Source organism: Sarcophilus harrisii, chromosome 1 (assembly GCF_902635505.1).
Source record: "Sarcophilus harrisii chromosome 1, mSarHar1.11, whole genome shotgun sequence".
Taxonomy (NCBI): domain Eukaryota; kingdom Metazoa; phylum Chordata; class Mammalia; order Dasyuromorphia; family Dasyuridae; genus Sarcophilus; species Sarcophilus harrisii.
The window spans coordinates 188,660,813-188,682,031 of NC_045426.1; the positions used below are offsets into that span (position 1 = coordinate 188,660,813).

At 32.7% G+C, this 21,219-nt stretch overlaps 1 protein-coding gene across 3 annotated transcripts in view; it reads right to left on the reverse strand.

The window, feature by feature from the left end:
- FAM172A (family with sequence similarity 172 member A) overlaps positions 1-21,219 on the reverse strand; it is a 501,056-nt gene that overhangs the window by 133,301 nt on the left and 346,536 nt on the right. For 2 of the 3 annotated variants that reach the window (XM_031967592.1, XM_031967603.1), the window contains 2 exons: positions 15,548-15,664; positions 4,518-4,602 (listed from right to left, as the gene is read on the reverse strand). In XM_031967592.1, the coding sequence (XP_031823452.1) occupies positions 4,518-4,602; positions 15,548-15,664 (202 nt within the window). The remainder of the gene's footprint in view (positions 1-4,517; positions 4,603-15,547; positions 15,665-21,219) is intronic. The other variant, XM_031967600.1, reaches the window with a different exon arrangement.

Here is a 21,219-nt window from a genome sequence, read left to right on the forward strand (position 1 = left end):
GGAATCATCCTTAACTTTCCCCTCTCCCTCCAAATGCATAGAATTAATTCTCAGAAATGTAATTAAAACAATATATTAATCACCTTATTGACAATCATCATTCCCTTCCTTTTCCTCCTCTTTAATCTTTCTTTATCTCCTGACTCTTTCTTACCTGCAAACATACCTGTCCAGGTTTCTTAGAAAATACCTCCTCTTGATGATATTACTCCTTAAACTAGAGGAGTTTTCCTCCTTTCTCTATCCTTCTCTTTCACAGCTAAAAGCTGAGGAAAAAAATCATTTGAATCCACTGCCTTCATCAGCCATTTATTTTTTAACCCCTTATAATTAGGAATTTTATTTATTCAACCTGCTAAACTCCTAACTGCTAATTCCAATGGCCTTTATCTAGGTCATCTCTAATTTGACTTAACTTTTCTATGCATTTTGATATTGTTGCTTACTCCCTCCTCATAGACAGATTCTTCTCCTTAACTTCCACATTTTCTAATTTCTCTTCTATAATTACTTTTTGCTTTTTTCTACCTGCCTGGCTAATTCTTTCCAGTTTTCTTGGTTGATCATTATCTCTCTCACACACTTCAAGCACAGCTTATTTTGAAGGTTCTATTCCCAGGTTCTATTCCCAGCTATAGTTTCCCTTAGCTCATAAGCTCCCACTATTCATTTGTCATTTCTACTCACAGAAGTCTAACTAGCCAAAATTTCTTTTCTGAAAACTGATATCAGCTAACTGGATAGATATACTTGAATATCTCATCTTATTTCCTTTCAAATCTCCTCTCTGATTCTGTTGAGGATACACTATCTTTCCAGTCATCCATCCTTATAACCTTGGAATCATCCCTGACTCCCTACATGCTCGATCAGTTTTACCTCCATATTTTTCACATATGTACCTTTTTTCTCCATTCCAACTCTTAAATCAATAGTACCCTGTCACTTCCTGACTACGGAGATCATTTAGTAGCCTCCTAAATGGTCACTTACTTCTGGTCTCCCCTTTTCCCAATCTATTCTCTACCTAGCTGTCAAAATAATTTTCCTAAGGCACCTGTCTGTAAATGTTACAACTCCACTCAAAAGTCTTCATTGGCTTCTTCTTACTTCTTAGAACAAAATAAAAATTAGTTTAATATTTGAGACATTATTACAACAATGTCTTTTAGATTTATTTTATATTACTATTTTTCAAAGACTGTACACTTCTGTTTTTTAGACAAACTATACCACTCATTGATTCCCAAACTTGATTATCTATTTCCCTTCTGTGCATTTCACAAGTTCTCCCATGTCTGGAATGTACTCCCTACCTGAAATGTGAACATTTTCTTTTTCCTAAAACTACTTTGTTTCTATTTCTCTGTGAACATGTGGCATGTTACCCAGTGGAACATAAATTCCTTAAAGGCAAAGAATCTCTTTTTTTAGTTATATACAAATATCTAACCATTATGCCTTTGATACACAACAGGCATTTAATAATGTTTGTTGAATTTAGCTGAAAATCTTATTTTAAGTACAAAGTATAATACTTCTAATGCATGGTTGTAGATTGCTAAAGAATTACAGTTTCATTCATGAAAATTCTAGAATAGGCTTACTGTACTAGATAGAAGTCAATGACAATGATATTTTAAGGACTATTAAAGAAATTTGCTATATGTGCTTTTGAAATAAATATTCATGCCATTCACAAAATGAAGCTATTATGAGCCATAGACCTAAAATAATTTTTGGAATTTCAAGGGAGACAGACTAAAATAATTATAATGGGAATAAAAATAGTTATTTAAATATGTACTTTTGAAACATATAATATTACAGATCTAATTCACTGAAGCTTTATTCTCAATTATTGCAGGATGGAAATGGTGCAGAGCTCCTGAGAGCAATGCCAGCATAGTTCAAACTCTGAAGGGTCCTAATAAAGACAAACTTCAAAGATAGATCCCTCATTTATAGGACTTATGCCTCAATCTGTGATCACCTTAGATCAAGGAGACTCATAACCAAAAAGCAGTCATCAAGGGATGATTTTTTTTTGAACTACAGTAACTCACGAAGACTGTGATAGCAGTCTGCAATAATAAAGATGGAAGATACCCACACTGATGAAGGCAAAGATCCTTGATATAGTGATGTTAAAGTAGCTCTCATGGAATTATTTTCAACCAAAAGGATGATATCCCTAGGGATGTGCTGGAGTCAGTTTGCATTGACTCAAGAAAGTTCATTGTTAAATTTTCAATGTAAGGATTTACACCATCACAGTTGGTAAATACTACAAATATAACAAATAAGAGCTTGGCTTATTTTGTAGCTAGAGAAAGTGACTTAAGAGTTAACAAAGTAATGAAGAGAGACATAAAGAGTGATACTATATAAACAAGCTCCTATTGCTACTTATTCTTCAAATTTCATCTGTTTTTCCTTCATAATGGATTGTGTGTCCATTCTTTTATCTTTACTTCTACTGTCATCCTCTATCTTAGGTTCTTACCTAAAACAAAGAAACAAATATACCTTCATGGACTCTGAGGAAAATCAATATATATTGGTTTTAAAATGGTTCTGCACTGTTCAAATAGTCTAAAATGTTCCAGAAAAAAAAAGTCATAGCCTCTTTGTAAAATGTAGATTTGAAAGAACTTTCCTTGAATAATCTGAAGCAGCTTCATGAAAATTAACTTTTACATCAAAGGGCAGGAAATTAAGTAGGCTAAGTGGGCCAAATGGAAAGAAAATATATTGACTTAAAAGATAGTCATGGGAGATACAATGAAAATATATGTGCACATGTGCATGTGTGCGCAGATACACACAAAGAAAATAATGGAAAACTCCTTTTTCCATTTTAAGTCAAGTTTATGGAGGGAAAAAAATCACAGTGAGAAAAATGATAAAGTAGAAAGAGACAGAAGGAACTGGACAATTAGGGGAAAGGCGGAAACAAGGTTAGGGAAAGTGGTGAGGTGAAATTAAGAACTTTGTCATGATTAAGTTTATAGGCAAGAAGTAAAGGTTTAATATACTAGAGGGAATCGAAGTCTATAGAGTGAAGATATCTAAAAGAGATATTTTGTTTTAATTAATTTTATTTTTAAACCATAATTGACTTGCCTAAATATCCTACTTCTGACACTTAGCATCCGTATAATCCTGAGTTATTTGAGTACTCTTGGCCTTAGCTTCTTCATCTTCCAGCACTAGATTTATGATGATGATGATCTCTCTGACTAATCTAAGTTGGGATAAGTCTACCTGCCTGGTCCCCATGGTTATATCTAGGCTTAACCTAGTGGTTCTGATGCTGTTCATTTATTTTCAGTCATGTCCTATTCTGTGACCGTATTTGGGCTTTTCTTGGCAAAAATACTGTAGTAGTCTACCATTTTCTTCTCCAGGTCATTTTACAGGTAAGGAAACGGAGGCAAGCAGGGTTAAGTGACCTGTTCAGGATCAAGTAGTTACTGTCTGAGGCAGGATGCAAACTCAGCTCTTCCTGAATCACTATACCACTTAGCTGCCCTGTTAACAGCTTCCAAATTGCCCACAAAGTGATCCAAGTAAATAGGTCCTGAAAGCACAGCATTTTAAACCCAGGACCACCCAGTGACAAAAGCATCATACACTGCTCATTACCTATTAGGAACTACTTTCTACTTATTCTTCAAGACCCTGTTCAATTTTTATACATTCTTTATTAAGTGTTCTTTACCTACTCTGGGGCTTCGCCATCTTTCCTTGGATGTTCTCATTAAGTATCACAAACTTTTTAGTATCACATACAACTCTCTTATGATATGTCTCAAAGGGATATTCAATTTATGTTTTTGTTGCTCATGTACATGCATATTGTGTGTACACAAGTTTCAGTGTCAACTTTCTACATTTTGAGGTGCTTTCTACTTTTTTCATTTATAAAATTCTGCATTACTGATTAATGTAAAACTATTCAAAAATTTTATATTGCTTTATTTCTATATTTTGCATAGTTAATTGAGAATACAATTAGAATCATATAATAATTAAGAATTGTTCTTATTATTTGCAATGTAGAATGTTATTGTTTCATAATTCTAAGAGAGAACACATAGTCTGCTATCTTAACATTTCTGATTTATAATTTTACATATTTCACCAATGGATTTTCCTTTGTTCAGGTATTTCTTTGATATTACAGCCTATTTTTAAAGGGAAAATGCAGTCTTTTGCTATGAACCAAATATACTTCAATTTCCAAATCTGGAGCTTATCAGAATAAAAAAAACCTTATCTGTCCCCAAAAAAGAAAAGGAAGAACAAGATAAGAATGAAAAAAAATTATATAAGGATGACTGTATAGTTCAAAATCATAAACCAAATATATGAACATGGAAAAAACAGCAAATTGAATACTAAAAGAAATGACATAATTAAAACAAAATAAAACCTATAAAAGAAAGCAGCTACCCACACAAGTATGTGTGTAGCCATGCATGTACCCATAGAAGGTGCCTAAGTACACCTACCTGCAGAGACTCGAGGGCAGTCAGGCAACATGGACTCCACTGATGTATCTAATGGTTCTGAACTAGACACCCAATTACAACAGTTCTGCAAGGTAACAAAGACAATTTTCTGATGAACTAATAATCTAAAGCAAGAAAAAAATTTAGGGTCCAAAGATTAATTTTTTCCTTTCAATAATCAACCATTAAAAATGTATTTCCTTATCTTCCAAATAGTTTATTTAAAACACTTGCCTTTACAAACATTTGGCAATCGTTGATCATGAATACAAAAGAGTAGTCTAAACAACTTGCTATTACTCCTTTGCTCATATGAAGGGGACATATAATCAGTGAGTGACAATCCAAGCTGCTGTTACTGAAAGGCTGACTATGCAGTCATAAACAAAAGGAATAAACAGAATAATGAGAATGATGTTACATTTTCTCTTTCTGATTAAAATTACTTATTTGACTATGTGAATAGAAACAAATAAATTTCTGTTCTATTATTTTAATGGGGATTCCAAAATTAAATTTATCGTTACACTTAAGAAGTTGGACTAAATGAATTTAACTTAACCCTATTCAAAATTTTAAATAGTCCAAAAGAAATTCCAGATATTTGTTTTAGAATTCAAAGCTTGTCATTTTAAAGCTTTACCTATAAAAGGATGTGATGATTTATAGCTCAAATAAATGAAATAAGAGAAAAATTGCACATTCTTTCCTTCCATATATAGTTTAAATCTTTATCTAAAAGTCTAGTCTTTTTAAAACGCTATCAGTTTCATATGACTTTGCTTTTTAAATTTCTTTGGGTAAAAAAACATGAATTTCCAGACAGATTTTTAAGAAATCATCCCATCAATCATGTTTGGAAAAATGGTCAATTGCTATTCTAGTAAACAAGCATGTATTGTGTATTTTTAGATGCTTGCTGCTCTAGTTGTGCACCATGGAATCCGTTCTCACTGTGGAAAGATCCTTGACTGGTAGATCAAGTGTCTTATTGTATTTCCTTAATTCATTCTGTCTGGAAGAAGATGTCAGCTGTGTTGCAGTGAGAAGAGAATTTCAAAGGCCCCAGTCCCCACCAATAAAGGCCGAGGAATGGCTTTTGAATAGATTTGTCAAGGCAACCCTACTGTTCTGGGACCAGGGAGAGCAGGAATAACATAAAGGAAGGGTTGCTGTATGAGATTAGAAAGTGAAGTTCACAAAGCATGGCAGATTTTTGTAAGAAACAGTAGATCAATGAAACTATTGAACTGTGTGGAAAAAAAAAAAACATGAAAACAAACACACCATCCAGTAATGTTCTTAAATGCTATTTTTCTCTTTTAAAATTTAAAATGGATGAAAAAAACCCCAAGTATTTTCATGTTTCACAAAAGCTTAACGGTTTAAAGTAGAAACTATTCTATAATATGCACTCCTAATCTTAATTAACAGCTGAATGTAGTTACACAATGTACGATTGTGGAAAATATAAAGAAGTAGAGTTTTCATAAGGTATTTTATTCATTTGAAATAAGCAAAATTAATATTGCCACTGATAGAGCCTCACATCAGAGAATTCTAGATAATGCAGAAAATTAGCACACAATTAGCCAGCTTTTATATACAATGTGACACTTGCCTGTAAGAAATAAGTATTCTCCAAAGCAGTGTCAAGATATGTAAATGGATGATTTGTTTTATCATTCATCACAGCTCCTAATAAATTCAAAAAATCATGACTTCTATAGGTACTAAAAATAGGCCACCAATGATACAGGAGAGATAGCTTCAATGAAGAATACTTTTTTTTTTTAAACAATTCAGTCTTTCAATGACAGCAATTAGCACTACAGACAGACAGGCAGCGATTAGGTATATATTTTAATTATTATTCATTCTACAAGTTCCCCTAAATCTGATGAAAGTTAGATATTACCCAGGTGATATCTCAGTCTTAATAATTCTCACCTACACTTCATAAATGTAAAAATACTGTTTATAAGAAATTTTCTAATACTAATGAATGTTAATAAACTTCATTAATGATTTTTCCTTATGATTGGCTTTAAGTGACTGAAATGAAAGTAACTATAATGAAATTTGCTTTAGCCCAAATATTTAAGATCAAGTTGTAAAGAGCCAAATGATATAGAGTTGAAATTTTAGTTTTTAATCTTGCAGTAAGTTTTAGGGCTTTGAGTTCTCAAAGAAAATGGAAATTCTCTGACAGTTTATAGGGGCAAATTCCTTTATATTTTTAACAGTTAAGTCAGAACTGTCAGACTGTCACAGGTGATGCTTTATTTTCATCAGCTTTGGTCTAACTGTTAAGGTTAAATCCAGAATTAGTGGACTAATAAAAGAAAGGGGTCTTAGTAATTGCAGAGGAAACCCAAATTTGTTTATTTGTTAATTAACAAATCATGGTAAATGAAGTCATAAATTTAACATTTCTTCAGTTTTCAAAAGAGAAGCAAATTACTAGAGAAAACAGCCCCACAAATCTATAGTTCCTTCTTAAAGGGAGAGACACAGAGACACAGAGAAAGAGAGAGAGAGAGACAGAGAAAGAGACAGAGACAGAAATAGAGAGAGAGACAGAGACAGAAAGACAGAGAGATAGAGAGACAGAGGCAGAGTGTGTATGTGTTACAAATTCCCCTTTAACTCATCAATCCCAGATAGGAGATTTAAAGGCTGAAGTGACAGTATTATTTTCAATTTCAAATAACATAAATAAACCTAATTTGTGCTTTTAAACAATAAACAAATATCTCAAAATTTTTAAAAAGTCAACAATTTCCTCCTACTCCCCTCAGTGGTTCTGAACAAATAAGTAAAATAAAAAACAAATGTAAGTGAAGCAATCTTTAAAAATCTAATAAAACTACTTTATGGGGGAAGGGAGAAAAGGTTTAGAAACTGGTAATCAATATCGGTCAAATTATCTTAAATATCAATAAGGTTAAATTTTGAAATTCCATTCATCGTTAAGTTAGCATAATAGAATTAAAATCATATTCTATACTTAAATGATATTTCCAAAGAGATAAGTCCAACATATCTTGGAATCAGTACTACGAAATAAATTTTAAGGCTTCTATTACTAAAGGAGGGTAGATTTAGATAGACTCCATTCATTCTTACAAGCAATATATCTTTAAAAGCTCCTAAGATGTATATATAGAAGTTTACATTAGTAAAATGGTTAAAGGACTTTGTTGTTATCCAGTTATTTCAGTCATGTCTAAATGTGTGACCCCTTTGGGATTTTCTTGACTAAGATAATGAAGTGGTTTGCCACTTTCTTCTCCAGCTTATTTTACAGCTGGGAAACTGAGGCAAACAAGGTTTAGTGATTTCCCTGGATCACACAATTAGTAAGTATCTGATGCTAGATTTGAACTCATAAAAATGAGTCTTCCTGATTCTAAGCCCAGTACTTTATCTACTGCAGCACCTAGCTGCCCCAGAGTTAATTGATATAAATAGGCAATTTGTAACACATCTTGAATAGACATATTAGACACAATCACTTGAAAAACTGATCAACCTAACTAAGGAAATTCAAATTTTAAAAAATTGTGAGGTACCACAAATGGACAAAAATAACAGAAATTGACAAAATTTAATATTGGCAGCATTGTGGAAAAAAGTGCTGAAAAATTATAATCTGATAGAATCTACTGGGAGAATAATCTGGCAGTGTACAACAAAAGTCACAAATATAGTCGTATCTTTTGATCCAATAACCCCATTTTGGGACCTAGATTGTAAGATATTTATCTTAAAGAAAAAGGCTATTAAAATGCACATTAAATATGCTGTAAACATTAAGGACATCTTATGCATACACACTCACATATATAGTCCCACAGATATGCATATTTGTATTATCTGTAGTTGTCCAACAACTGGTGAAGTGCTAAATATTCTATATTAATGGAATAAAATTTTATGTTCACTTAAAATATATGTTCATTAGTACAGTAAATTCCCTGTATGAGAAATCCCTTCCTTTTTATGATAAATGAATTTTCTAAGGCAGACAGAGGTTAACTGATTTGCCCAGGGTCAGAATTTATAACTGTTGGAATTGGAATTTGAACTCATGTCTGAAAAACTCCTAACACTTGATGCACCATGCCCACGTTGCCTTTATATAGTATTCTATTGAATTACAATTATAAAATGTGAGGAACATAAAAAACTTAGAAAGATATATGAAGGGAAGAAAGCAGAAACAGCACAACACAAATACAACTATGAAAATGCAGAGGAATAAATACATACACAAATACAGAGGTAAATGAATAAACAAAGAGAAAGGAAGCAGACACAGAGCTAAGAAACTGTTAAGAACATTTTTATGTCTGAATTCATTTTTTAAATGTAAATAGTTGTAAATGTGTGCTTTAATTGGTTTTGTTGTTTAAAGTTAATTCCATATCACAAGATACCAAAAGTTTGACTTATGTTGTTTTTTAAAATCTCTTTTGGAAAAATAAATGAAAACAACCGAAGAAGAAAATGCTGTCATTAAGAAAAAACCATGAAGCAAATCTAATACATGTCACACCCAGGAAACTGTGCTTAGAAAGTGGAAGTGCTAGGGGTTACAATGGGTTACTTATGTTCTCTAGACATTAGGAACTTGGACATTTTTATTTGTGTGGGCTGAACGGTAGCCCAGAATCATATAACACATATAAGACTAATAATAGTCTTGTATAGGCAGCTATTTATTCAGTTCTCAGAACTTTTTCATCAAGGGGTAAGTAGTAACTTGTTGTTTATCCTTGGTTCTCAATGAGGACCATTACATCAAGGAGGTGATGCCATGACATGCAAAGGAATTGGATTGAAGTGAGGGAGAGCTGTACAAGGTCACCTGTCTCACTTTCTCTTCTGAACCATTTGGGTTCAGAGGCAAGATATAGATCAAGACCACTAGAGATGGCCCTACATGTAGTAAGAGAGCTTGGCTGTTTTAAGCTAAGGTCTTTCCCAGGTTTCACTTTGACTGATACAATACCCATTCAGTGATCAAGACACAGAATGGTCTTTTTTAACTTTGTCAAAAAAAAAAAAAATGGAAAGACTACCTAATAAAGAAACGATAGGGAGAATATAGGCTTATGTCCTTTTATCTCTTTTATGAGTATGATGGGATAGGAAGCAGCCAGTCTGCATTTCCAAAGTATATGTAAGAAAAACAGATAATTACTACAAATATTCCCTACCTATATAAAGATAAGTCTCAGATATGGTTGCCTAAAGGGCATGTTGGACATTCAGTGATATTTAAAGGATTTAAGATTAAATCATCCTCCCTATTTTCAGAGTTCAAAGCCCAGAATCATTTAACACAAAAAATAAAAATTATGGCTGAGAGTTGCATGGGGCCACTACTATAACAAAACAAGGAAATTCTTTCATTTAGTTTAATTAATCCTAGAAATCAGGAGAACAAAACTTGCTGAAATGTTTTCTCTTCTTCCTATCTTTCCTTTACCCAAGAAGATGTGTTTGTCAACAGTCTTCCATCTGGATTTAATGTCAACTGGAGACAAGTCTCAGTTTAAACCAACTGTGGGAAAGAAATGAGAACTCTTCCCCAAGATTTCAACATTATCAGGAAGATCTGAAAAAATGGCAGTAAGAAATTCTAACCAAATTAAAACAAAGTTTAGTAAAAAAAAAAAAAAAAAAGGAACAAATATTAAGAGGAATTGTACTTCATTTACAGTGGAAATATGAATAATTAATATTCCTTATTCACAAATAATGTTGTTGTACTTAGAAATAGACTACTGTTTTCATGGAAATCAATATAGGTATTATTTTGAAATAGAAATCATCAATATAAATTAAAGGATATTTGCAAAATCTCACAGATATTGAACTAATCCCCAAAATGAATGCTTTAAGGGAAATGTTGGTAAAATAACCAAAAGATAATCCTGTCATTTCTTCTCATTCCTAACTACCACCTATCAGATCCCAGGAAAGAAAGTACCTTCTCTTTGCTACATGTTGGGTTCATTAATTGTCATATATTAGAAAGGCAAACATGGTATGGCACTAACAAGTTAGAAAGAACATACAGAGAGTAGAATAGAAATGTGACATTGAATAGAAAGAATACTAGTCTTGGAATCCAGGAAAATGGGTATGATTTGTTGGCTTCACCATTTATTAATTGTGTGATTTAGGACAAGTCATCATCAGGCAGAGTCTTGGTTTCCTCATCCATAATCCGAGTATTATGATATTTACACTACTGACCTCACGGGAACCAATGATATAAATGGTTGGGAAAAGATCCTATTGAGAAAGTGCTACATAAAAATAAGCTTTGAGTATTATTAGAAGATAAAATTCAACTGAATAAGCAGTTATTAATTGCCAATCATGTGCAAAGTATTTTGTTATGTACTGGATAAGTAAAGACAAAATTAAAACAGTCCCTGCTCTCAAGAAGCTTATATTAAATAGGCAGATAACCTGTGAGTTAAGTAAATACAAAATAATAGGAACAGAAGAGAGCATAACAACTGGAGTGAAAGGTTTCACATAGTTGTCACTAAGTGCTATATGTCTGACTAAGATGGTGGGACAAGAGAAATAAGTCTTGAGGAAAGGTAAGATTCTAAGATAGAGAGGTAAAGAAGGATGGAATTCTAGATATGGGGCATAACAGAATTTAAGAGTTGCATTAAGATATAGCAAAGGAATGAATGAATGAAAGGCAGAATTTAATGTCAAGCTCTATGTCAAGTTCTGGGAATGCAATTACAAAAACTTGAATCCTTGTCTTCGAAAAATATACATTTGAGAGAACATACAAAGATGCTCCAAAAGTTTTAAGCTTTAATAGTTGCTGAGTGGAACAATAGGGCAGTCTGACCATGCCCTTTTCAGAGGCCCAGATTTAGTGGCAACTTTTAAAACTGGAGACGGCAAGCTCCTCTGATATCTTTTATTTTGTAAGAGGGCTTCTCCTGGATTCTCTCTTATCATTTCCCATTTACAATGAATATATTTAATATGTACATAGTTGCATTTTGTCTTTTCTTTAATAACATGAGCACCTTGTGATCAGGGCTCATGTTTTTTTACTTTTTGTGTATGCCCAATGTTTATTAGCACAGTGCTTAGCACATATTAAGTACTTAATAAATGCTTATTGATTGTTTCAAGGGAGAAAATCATCAGGGTGGGAGTTGAGGGTGGGAGTGAATGAAGATGATACTACATAGTCTAATGAAGGTCAGAGCTGAGTGGCTTAATTCCTCCCAGGCATGACCCCTGAGATCTGATTTGGAGCAGGGAGTAACAGCAAAAGAAGCTGAGGGAACAGATTGGAGGAAAATATATAGAAAGTAGTGCCAGGAAATTCAGGGGAGATGAGATCATCTAAAAGAGGGGAGCTAGCCAAAACTATCAAAAGAGATGGAGGATGGTCACAGAAATCAGCACTGGATTTACCAGGTGAGAGATCAATGGTGAGATGTGAGGGATATAAAACCAAAGTTCAGAAGACCTTCTAATAACTTGCACATGGAAAACATCTAATAAGTATTTAATGACCTGAACTGAATTGAATTCTTCCTGGCCAGGAAAGCCAGCTTGCCTACTTTTCTGAATGCTTTTCCTTCACCAGCTTTCAAACTTGTTCCCATGGGTTCCCAACCATTAACATTTCCTATAGTTGTGATCATAAAATAGCACTGGAAAAAAAGTTTTCAATATTCCTTTCCTTTACTTAGAAATGATTTCAGACAGAGTATGTAATACAGATGAAGGGTAAACCAATAATTTTATTTTTCATGATCTTCTGTGTGTTTTTAAGAAAAGCAAAGATTATTGTCTCTCAAAAATCCATTTTTAAGATATCTCAAAAGAGAGAAAATCTAAAGAGTAGGAAAATTGATGACATGAATAACAAAAAAAGAGGCCCAGAGAGCTAGCTTCAAAGCTAAGAAGATTTGGATTTAAGCCCTACTTCTGAAACATACTGACTATGGAATCCTGGGAAAATTACTTCACTTTTCAGTGCTCTAGGCAATCCTCTATAGGATTATAGGTGCAAAAAGGGTGACAACTTGCATTAGTAGAGGTAGTTCCTTCATCTGGAAGTTCCCTGGACCAATGAAATTCTAAGTCCAGTTTCTGTTCTTTCCTCTAATACTAAAAAAAAAAGTAATAATCAATAATAACTACTGACCCTTATACTACTTTTTCCATCTCTATGATAATGGTTTCTGCAGCAGGTTAACAGCTATCCCTTTGCAGATTATCTTCTTTTTAAGATGCTGTTTGCCAACTGGCTGAGAGGTATAGCGAATAAGAGATCCTGCTGTATTTATTATTATTATATTGTTCATTATAAAAAAAAAAAACACATTAAACTTGGCAGATCAAAATGCACTTTTAAGGCTCTCACTTCTTGGTGAAGTCTCCCATATAACTATTAAGATCATACAAGATTTCTAAATACATGCAAACATAAAACTAAAGTACAATGATTGTCAATATCAAGCGAAACACAAAATAGGGAGGCATTTGTCAAGAGCATCTTACACTCCTAGAGAAAGGCCTTACCTTACCTCCGGCCTTTATAAGCTCTTACCCGGACTAATGCAGTGGGTGCCAAATTGACTTCTCTTTCTTAAATTTCTCCATTCTCGAATCCTTGCCATATCTACTTTCCCGTGGCTTCCTACTGCCTACCCACTAAAATACAAACAAATTTTTCTGTTTCATAGTTGCAGTTTTTTACTATCTGACTGCAGTCCTCCATTCTGGCATTATTATATGTTATTGCCTTTCACATTTTAAATTTCAGCCACACTGCCCTACTTGCTGCTTCCCATACAAAAGTATATTTCTGTGCCATTGAAAAGGCTGTCTTTCATACTCCCTTCTCATTTCTGCTCTCTTGGAATCTTTATCCTCCTTCAAGGATCAAGAGCTATCTCTTACAGGAAACATTTATTTATTTTTCTCTACCACCAGTTACTAATGACTCCCTCCTACAAATAACTTTTTACATACTATGAATTCACTTATCTGGATACTTATGATTTTCCCCCAACATTAATGTAAGCTCCCTGTGAGTAAGGAACCATTTTATTTCTGTTTTGTGTTTTCTTTTGTCTAGCAGAAAGAAAGTGATTAAATAAATGTTTGACAAATGGATGAATGAATATGCTATATGAAATCCAAATACAAATGTGACTCCCTAATGATAGTGAGATTCTCCAGACACTTTTGTTTACATATGTTAATAGTATTGATTAATAATAATATCACAGCACCTTCTCAATGACATCCAAGGGTACTCTAAAGAAATCAGGCTAGAAATCTTCAGAGGAAAAGATAAACTACTAAAGAATGGATACTACCCAGATTATGACATATAACTGAATGGTCAGCCCCTTGAGTTAGTCTATCAGTAAACATGTTTTACAGGCACTGTAGATGAACAATGAGCTAAGTTCAGAGTTGCATTAGTTTTAATCAATGACACCAACTTTCTCTTAAATAAATGGCTATCTTTTTGGCATTTGTATTATTCTGGTGATGCTATATGGTTATAAATCAAGTAACACAACAATCTCAGTGTCATAAAGGAATTTGGAAAGACATATATATTGGACACAATTGGGCTGTATTATATAAGCAATGATAACTTGCCTGAAAGAAGTAGAAAATATATAATCTGGGACATATATTGCCAGGAAAAAAAATTGAATTGGTCATAATATTAAGATCCAGGGATAATCAGACATGCCACAAAAAAAAGGATGATCCTTTCAAAAAAATTCAAGGAACCAGGGAAAAATCAATTAGGAATATAGCTATTCAATTGCAGAGAGACACGAAAAAAACAATAATGCTAAAAGATACCTGGATGTTAGAAGAGGGAAAAAATGATATAGGTTTGCAGTATAGGAGGAAAGTAAAGAAAAAAATTCTAGCAGAAATTTATTTGCTGAAGAGTAAAGTTGAGTTATCTGATATAAAAGAATAACAATGAAATTACTAGTTACTGAAATAATTTGCCAAACTATGGAATTATATGGCAGATTCCTTTTAAGAACTAAAGGATAGATTTATTTATCTCTTTGGTCCTCACAGCACCACATAACTGGCATACTTCTTTACTATACATTTCTTATGATAAAGGGCTGACTGAATGAAGTATTGATGGCCTTATTATCGGAATGTAAGTAACTGGAGGAAATCCAGGACTATCAAGTGATTAAAAATGCAGCTAATTTAATGGTAAAAGAGTTGAGGGTGTGAATAGGGCATGCCAATTAGCTATGATATCCAAAAAAAAGTAAATACAAATAAGGAAAAGGTATTTGTTCAGTCAGATACCTGTAATATTATAAAGGGAAATAATGAGATGAAAGTTGAGAAAACAAAACAGGAGCATGTTCAATGAGTTCAAACTAATTTTCAGGTTCATTTACCCTTAGAAACAGTGGAAAAAAAAGCTTTCTTAGTCGTAGGCTGGACCATGGCCAGTTCCTGTATTCTTCTGAGCTCTGGGGTCTGGCTTATACCCATTCCTGCTTATTATATCTTCTCCCCCTACTGGCAATAGCCAGCCAATCCATTTAGGAGTGGTGTACGCTGACCTCCTTTTCAGTAAGAAAGGGATAAGATAGAGCTTACATTAAGCCTCTTCGTTGCAATTAAATGGCACTATGCTTAACAGCTGGTGCCAAATTTAAACATCAAGGGTTAAAAAAAAATCTAACAGTGAGACCTTCTTTAACCATAGCTCTTATTATATGCATGCATAATTTTATAAAGGGAAGAAAAACAAATGAACTTTGGAAAAAATTATTTAAAATCAGATGTCCTCTGATTATTTCAATCATATCTGTGCTTTGCTGTTTACTCTAGAATCTGAATGTTCTGTCCATAGTAATGGAGGCTGCAGGGAGGGTAGTAGGAGGTAGGGACTCAAGATGGAAAGACTCACACCTACCCAATTCATCTCAGCACTTAAAAAAATTCAGTCTCACCTCTCTCATCCATTCCCGAATAGTTTTGCCAGCTTCTTGATGCCACACATTGTGAACAGAGTCTGTCAACGCCACAGCAGTTACCTTATTTTTTACATCTGCTTCTCGTTGAATCATCTGTTTCCAAAAGGGAAAATAAAATATTGGCTGTAATTTCTTTTTTTTTTAATTGAGTGCAGCCTGCTTAGTCAGAGATGATAATATTATATCAAAAAGGAAACACAAACTTACTTCTTGTTTGGAATTTTTTTTTACACAACTGAAAACACTCTTCCCTTATCTAGAAATATGGAAAGACCTCAAATTTTCCTTTAAATATAATACTATTAAGTCTTAGAACAAGAAAGCCCTATTATTTTCCATGTGGTTTGACAATTCAAGGATTAAAGGGATCATAGTGAAAAAAGGTAGGAATCCCTGAGGATATCTTTTACAAGTTTCTTAGACTTCCTATTTTTGTGCTTCAGGGAAGATGGTACCTGGGGTTCACCACTAGCTACTTAAGGACTAACATCCACTAATTTTCAGTGGATTGTACATCAGAAAAGAAAGTAATCTTTCTTTGACTTGTCAGAGTTCTTTCGTTTTATATCCAATTTAACTATCCTGCTTTCACACTATGATCTTGTAATTCCTTGCAGACTCCAATACACACAAAAGTCTTTTTCTTTAGAGTCTATCAATATCATTTTGGTTTCTAATATATTACTTTATGTCAATAAACTATTACACCTTAACTTTTTTCCAAAGAATGTTATTTCTATGAAAAAATAAATGAGTTCTGAAAATAAAGAATGGATTGGTGTAAAGAATTCATCAGTGGCAGGCAAGATAAAGGGGTTAGAAAATAATAGTTTGGAATAAAAGGAACAGACAAAAGAGTTTAATCTGCTAATACTACTGAACTTAATTTGAAATAGTGATTGAGAAAATGCTTAATGAAAAATTACAGTAAAATACAATAAATAGCAGTCCTGAATTTCTTTGTCATATATTCACTATTACTTTGTATCAGCTGTCTTTTACTTTCCAAATTTTTCTCATATCAATGGAAACGAACAATTTTCCTGAATAAATTTGGCTATCATTTGTTAACTATTTCTATAAACAATTTCTAGAAAAAATGCAATACTGCACTTAAAGAATCCTAAATAACCTTTGTCATCTGATAAGAGATTATAGCAAACTATACTTTAGATACCAAATTAATGTTTGTTGGCATTCTGAATAAAAGTATCTTTTTTGTTTCTTTATATAGTCTACATATGCACACCTTCTCTCACTGAACACTACTTAATGTTAATTCAATTCATTGTTAATGCTGTCTCAGCAGTATTTCCTCATCAAAATTTCAGTCTTTTATGTTTTCTGCTTTTATAATGTAAAAAATTTAAAATCAATATTGGTTATCAACACAGTACTGTAACAGTAAAAATTTGACCTACAATACAATATCATTTTTAAAGGCACAGACTAGTGCTGTGATTTAATGCTTCATGTTAATTATTAAATTGTGTACTAGCTTATTCTTTATTTTATTTTATTGAATCACACAACATGAAAAATAAATTCAATGTCATATAAATAAAACATTCTGGCAATGGGTAATCTAAAGCTATCTGATAAAGTACTTTCTCATTTTGTGTAATTTTTATTTTTTAACTAATGGCTCTTCAACAAATCTAAGGTAATCAACACAGTTACAGGAAAATAACATGCAATCTTGCTGCTCTAAAAAATTCTAAAAATTTTTAACAAGAATGTTGATAGCCTTTGTTGTTAAAAATACACGTATCTGTATTACTGTATTACTGTGATGGCTGAGGTCAGTAAAACAAAAGTTGGGATTGGGGAGGAGGTTATAGCAAATTTAACAAAACTAGATAGAAAAACCATATGTACATTACAGTTATTTCATATGAAAAATGCCTGATTAGTCAAAAGTACAGAAATTGAAATACTATGTAATTTTGCAAACTTGAAAAAACTATCTCATTCTTGATACTATCACTGATGGAAAAACTCTGATCTATCTCTCTGGCTCCTCTAATACCAAAACATTTCAGTCATAGCATTATCTGATCTAATGTAACATTAAACTCTGAAAAAACTGTACCCATTTCGGATTCAGTTGGCTAGATTCTTGAGTAAAAGGATTAACAGGTTGTGTACGTGCAGAAAATCCTTTACTGTAGAATATAACTATAGAATAGAATTGGTTGCTAGGGTTTGGGAAAAAAATAAATAGTTCAGCTTTTCATTCTTTTACTCACTCTTTGCCCCAGTCTTTGCTTTTTATGCACTACTAGAGGCTGTAAGACAACTTAATGGCTATCCATTCTGTTCCAAGTTATCTGTTTCACTTGGTACTCTGAATAGCATCTCTCAGCTATATTATTTAGCATCATTTGTATCTTCCAGTGCATACCTGTGAATCATGCTGAAGGACGGAAGTAGAGAGCAAGGGCCATGGGATCACAAAAATTGAATAGAACCAGAAAGCAAAGATAGAAATTAGAATGAGAGTTAAGAAACATGGCTTGGAATGGTGTCAGATTGGAGAACGGTATGAGTAAAAGTAAAGTCAATGAAGAAAATAACATTAAGAAATTCAAAAAGATGCATTATAGAAGTTCTTGCTCTATGCAATGATGACAGATTTTTCTAAATGTTCTGCTTCTGAATTAACTAAGGAATTTTCTGTTCTTTAACAATTATATAGTAATAAATTAAATATTCAATAAATTTCACATTTTAATGAATACTCTTTAAAGAAACAAGTTACATTTTTACAACAATTGAAAGGCAACATGCTACAGTAAATGGAGTGTTAGATTTGGAGTAAGAAAATGTTAGGTTCAAATTTTACCTCTGATGCAACAGTTTTGTGTCTATAAGCAAGTATCTAAATCTTTTAAGACTTTGGGAATGCCCTGAAAGTATATGATATGAGATCTGAGTTGGAGAAAGGAGTTCTCATAGAGGGAATTCTCATGCAAAAGAAATTATAGTTCATTGATATAGTGATAATTATGATAACAATCGAATATCATTAATGAGTGAAAATTTCTGACACCCTAGAGATAACCCATCAAAAATCTCAAAATAGATATTAATATGTCAAAATTTATGTCATAATCATGACATAGGTCATCCAAAAGCATGTGCTCATTCTGGACATTTTTAAAAATTGTGATTCATTTGTATTAGGAAAAAATACAAGAATCAGAGTGAGTCAGTTGAAAATGACCAAAAAACTCAGCAATCTTATCAAATTCCAATGCCTCAAAACAGGTTAAGATAGAAACCTGACATGAGCATACTTCAATTCAACAAATATTTATTAAGCATTTGCTATATACAAAGGTATTTTTGTTAGGTACAAGGAAATAACTAGCTCTCTTTGATTTCCTATAGTAGTCAAGTAATTTATTAAAATGAATGAATATTCAACAATTAGATAAATAACATACATGATTCCTTGACCACGTTAATTAGTTTATTTTCCTTCCTGAACTAATTTTTAATTGTTATTAAAGATTTTGACATTAAAATCTTGGTTCAGACAGAAAGCCCAAGGAAGACTATAAGTGTTTCTAATTTAAAGGGAAAAAATTCTAAACACGCATTCCTTCAGTTAATCACTGAATATTTTTTATGTTTATTTTTGGTTTCTCTTATTAATTCTATCTATTTACTAAAAGTCTTTTCAACTTAATCTGAACATTTTTAATTCACTCTTTTTTTATTCACCTTTCAGTTAGATCTATTGCCAAGGCAGGGGATTCTAGGAAAAACTTGAAAGCATATTCTAAATTAAATCAACATGTATTGTGAATTCAATATAAAGACAGATTGAGGGAAGCAGAGCAAATATATATATATATGGCTCACAACTTAAGGAATGAATGATGCTAAAGGCTAATAGACTGTATGTATGCCTCATTTATTTTGTCTTTAGTAAACATTTTGTTAAGTGCCACTTTATGTTTAGGCATCATGCTAGACAAAAAGACAAGACAAAAAATTTATCCTTGACCTTAAGAAGCTGGCACATTCTATACCTTTCCCCTAATCTATCCCTTTGACGGTTAGAATGGAGAAATGAGTACAACAGATAAGTACAATATAAATCTGAAGAGAGATACTATTCACAGCATTTACTAAATAACTCTCATGCTCCAGGCACTGAACTATTATTAGATGCTGGGCACACAAAAATAAAGCAAAAAATAGTCCTTAACTTTAAAGAGTATATATTTTATAGGTGATATGATGTTACAGATAACTAAAAACAATATAATTTGAGAAGGGAGAGAGAGAAGAAAGGCTTTCCATACAAGGCAGTATCTGAATTGGACTTTGAGGGACAATAGGATTCTAAGGGCAGAGGTGATGAGAGAGAACATTCTAGGAATGTGGAACCCTTGTGTGTGAAGGCAAAAAAGTAGGATGTAGAAGAACAAATATAAAGAACAGCAAATATGTGAGTTTGACTGAAACAGAGGGTGTAATGGGAGTTATGTGGACAGACTAGAAATGCAGGCTATGGCCCGATTGTAAGGACCTTCAAGTTCCAAGCTAAAAAATATGCATTTCATCCTAGAAGCAATGGGAGCCAAAAATATTCTTGAAAAGAAGAATGAGATAGTTGGATTTATGCTGATGAAACAGAAAGGAGAGAGATAGGAAGCAGAGACCAATTAAGAGACTATGGGAACAGACAAAGAAGTGAAGAGTGATGAGAAATTAAACTAATACCCATCTGAATGGAGAGAAAAAGAGATGAGAGACTTTGCAGAGGTAGAATCACAAGACTTGGCAATTAATTGGGTATGGGGTAAGGAAAGTGAAGGAAAATAGATAATCAGTAGTGATTTTGATGTTGCATACCTCAGTGAATATATTCATGATGTATGCTACTCATTGTGCACACATGCACGCACACACACACACACACACACACACACACACACACAAAGTCCTAAAAGTCTCAGTGATGTTTTAAACTTTAATATTTAAAAAAAATTAATAGCTTAAAATAACAATGAGACTTTGGGGACATTGAAATTCATTCATTCATAATCTATGTATGGAAGGAAATATAGATTATGAATGCTTTCTTCAAGAGAAATAGAATGTGGATGATAAGATGAGTGATAAATTAACATCACAAAAATGAAATTGTTTCTAAATAAATTACAAATAACAGATTTCCGATGTGGGAGTTACTTCCAAATCAGTCTATCGATTTGAAGAGTATAGATCAAAATTAATATTGAAATAGAAAGGAAATGAGAAGTAGAGTATACAATTAAAACAGTATCAATAACATGTATTTAAACTAGGTATAGATGCTGAAAAATGGGAAAACAGATAAAATAATAGGCATTAATAAAGAGGATTTCTATTTCCTATGAAAGTTTAAATGATATAAATCAACTGTGACAAGTAAGCAATCAGAAGAGCCTAGAACTTTCAGCAGCAAACACCTGGTCTCCTTGACAAGCAGAAAAATATGGCAGCAGAGGACAACATTGGTTTAGAATATTAACTAGTTTGTAAAATCTTAGTTAATCAACCTGCACTTATTAAGAGTTTACTATGTGCCAAGCACTGTGTTAAAAACTGGGGATACAAAGATATATTCATTGTATTTGCTTTCAGAGCAC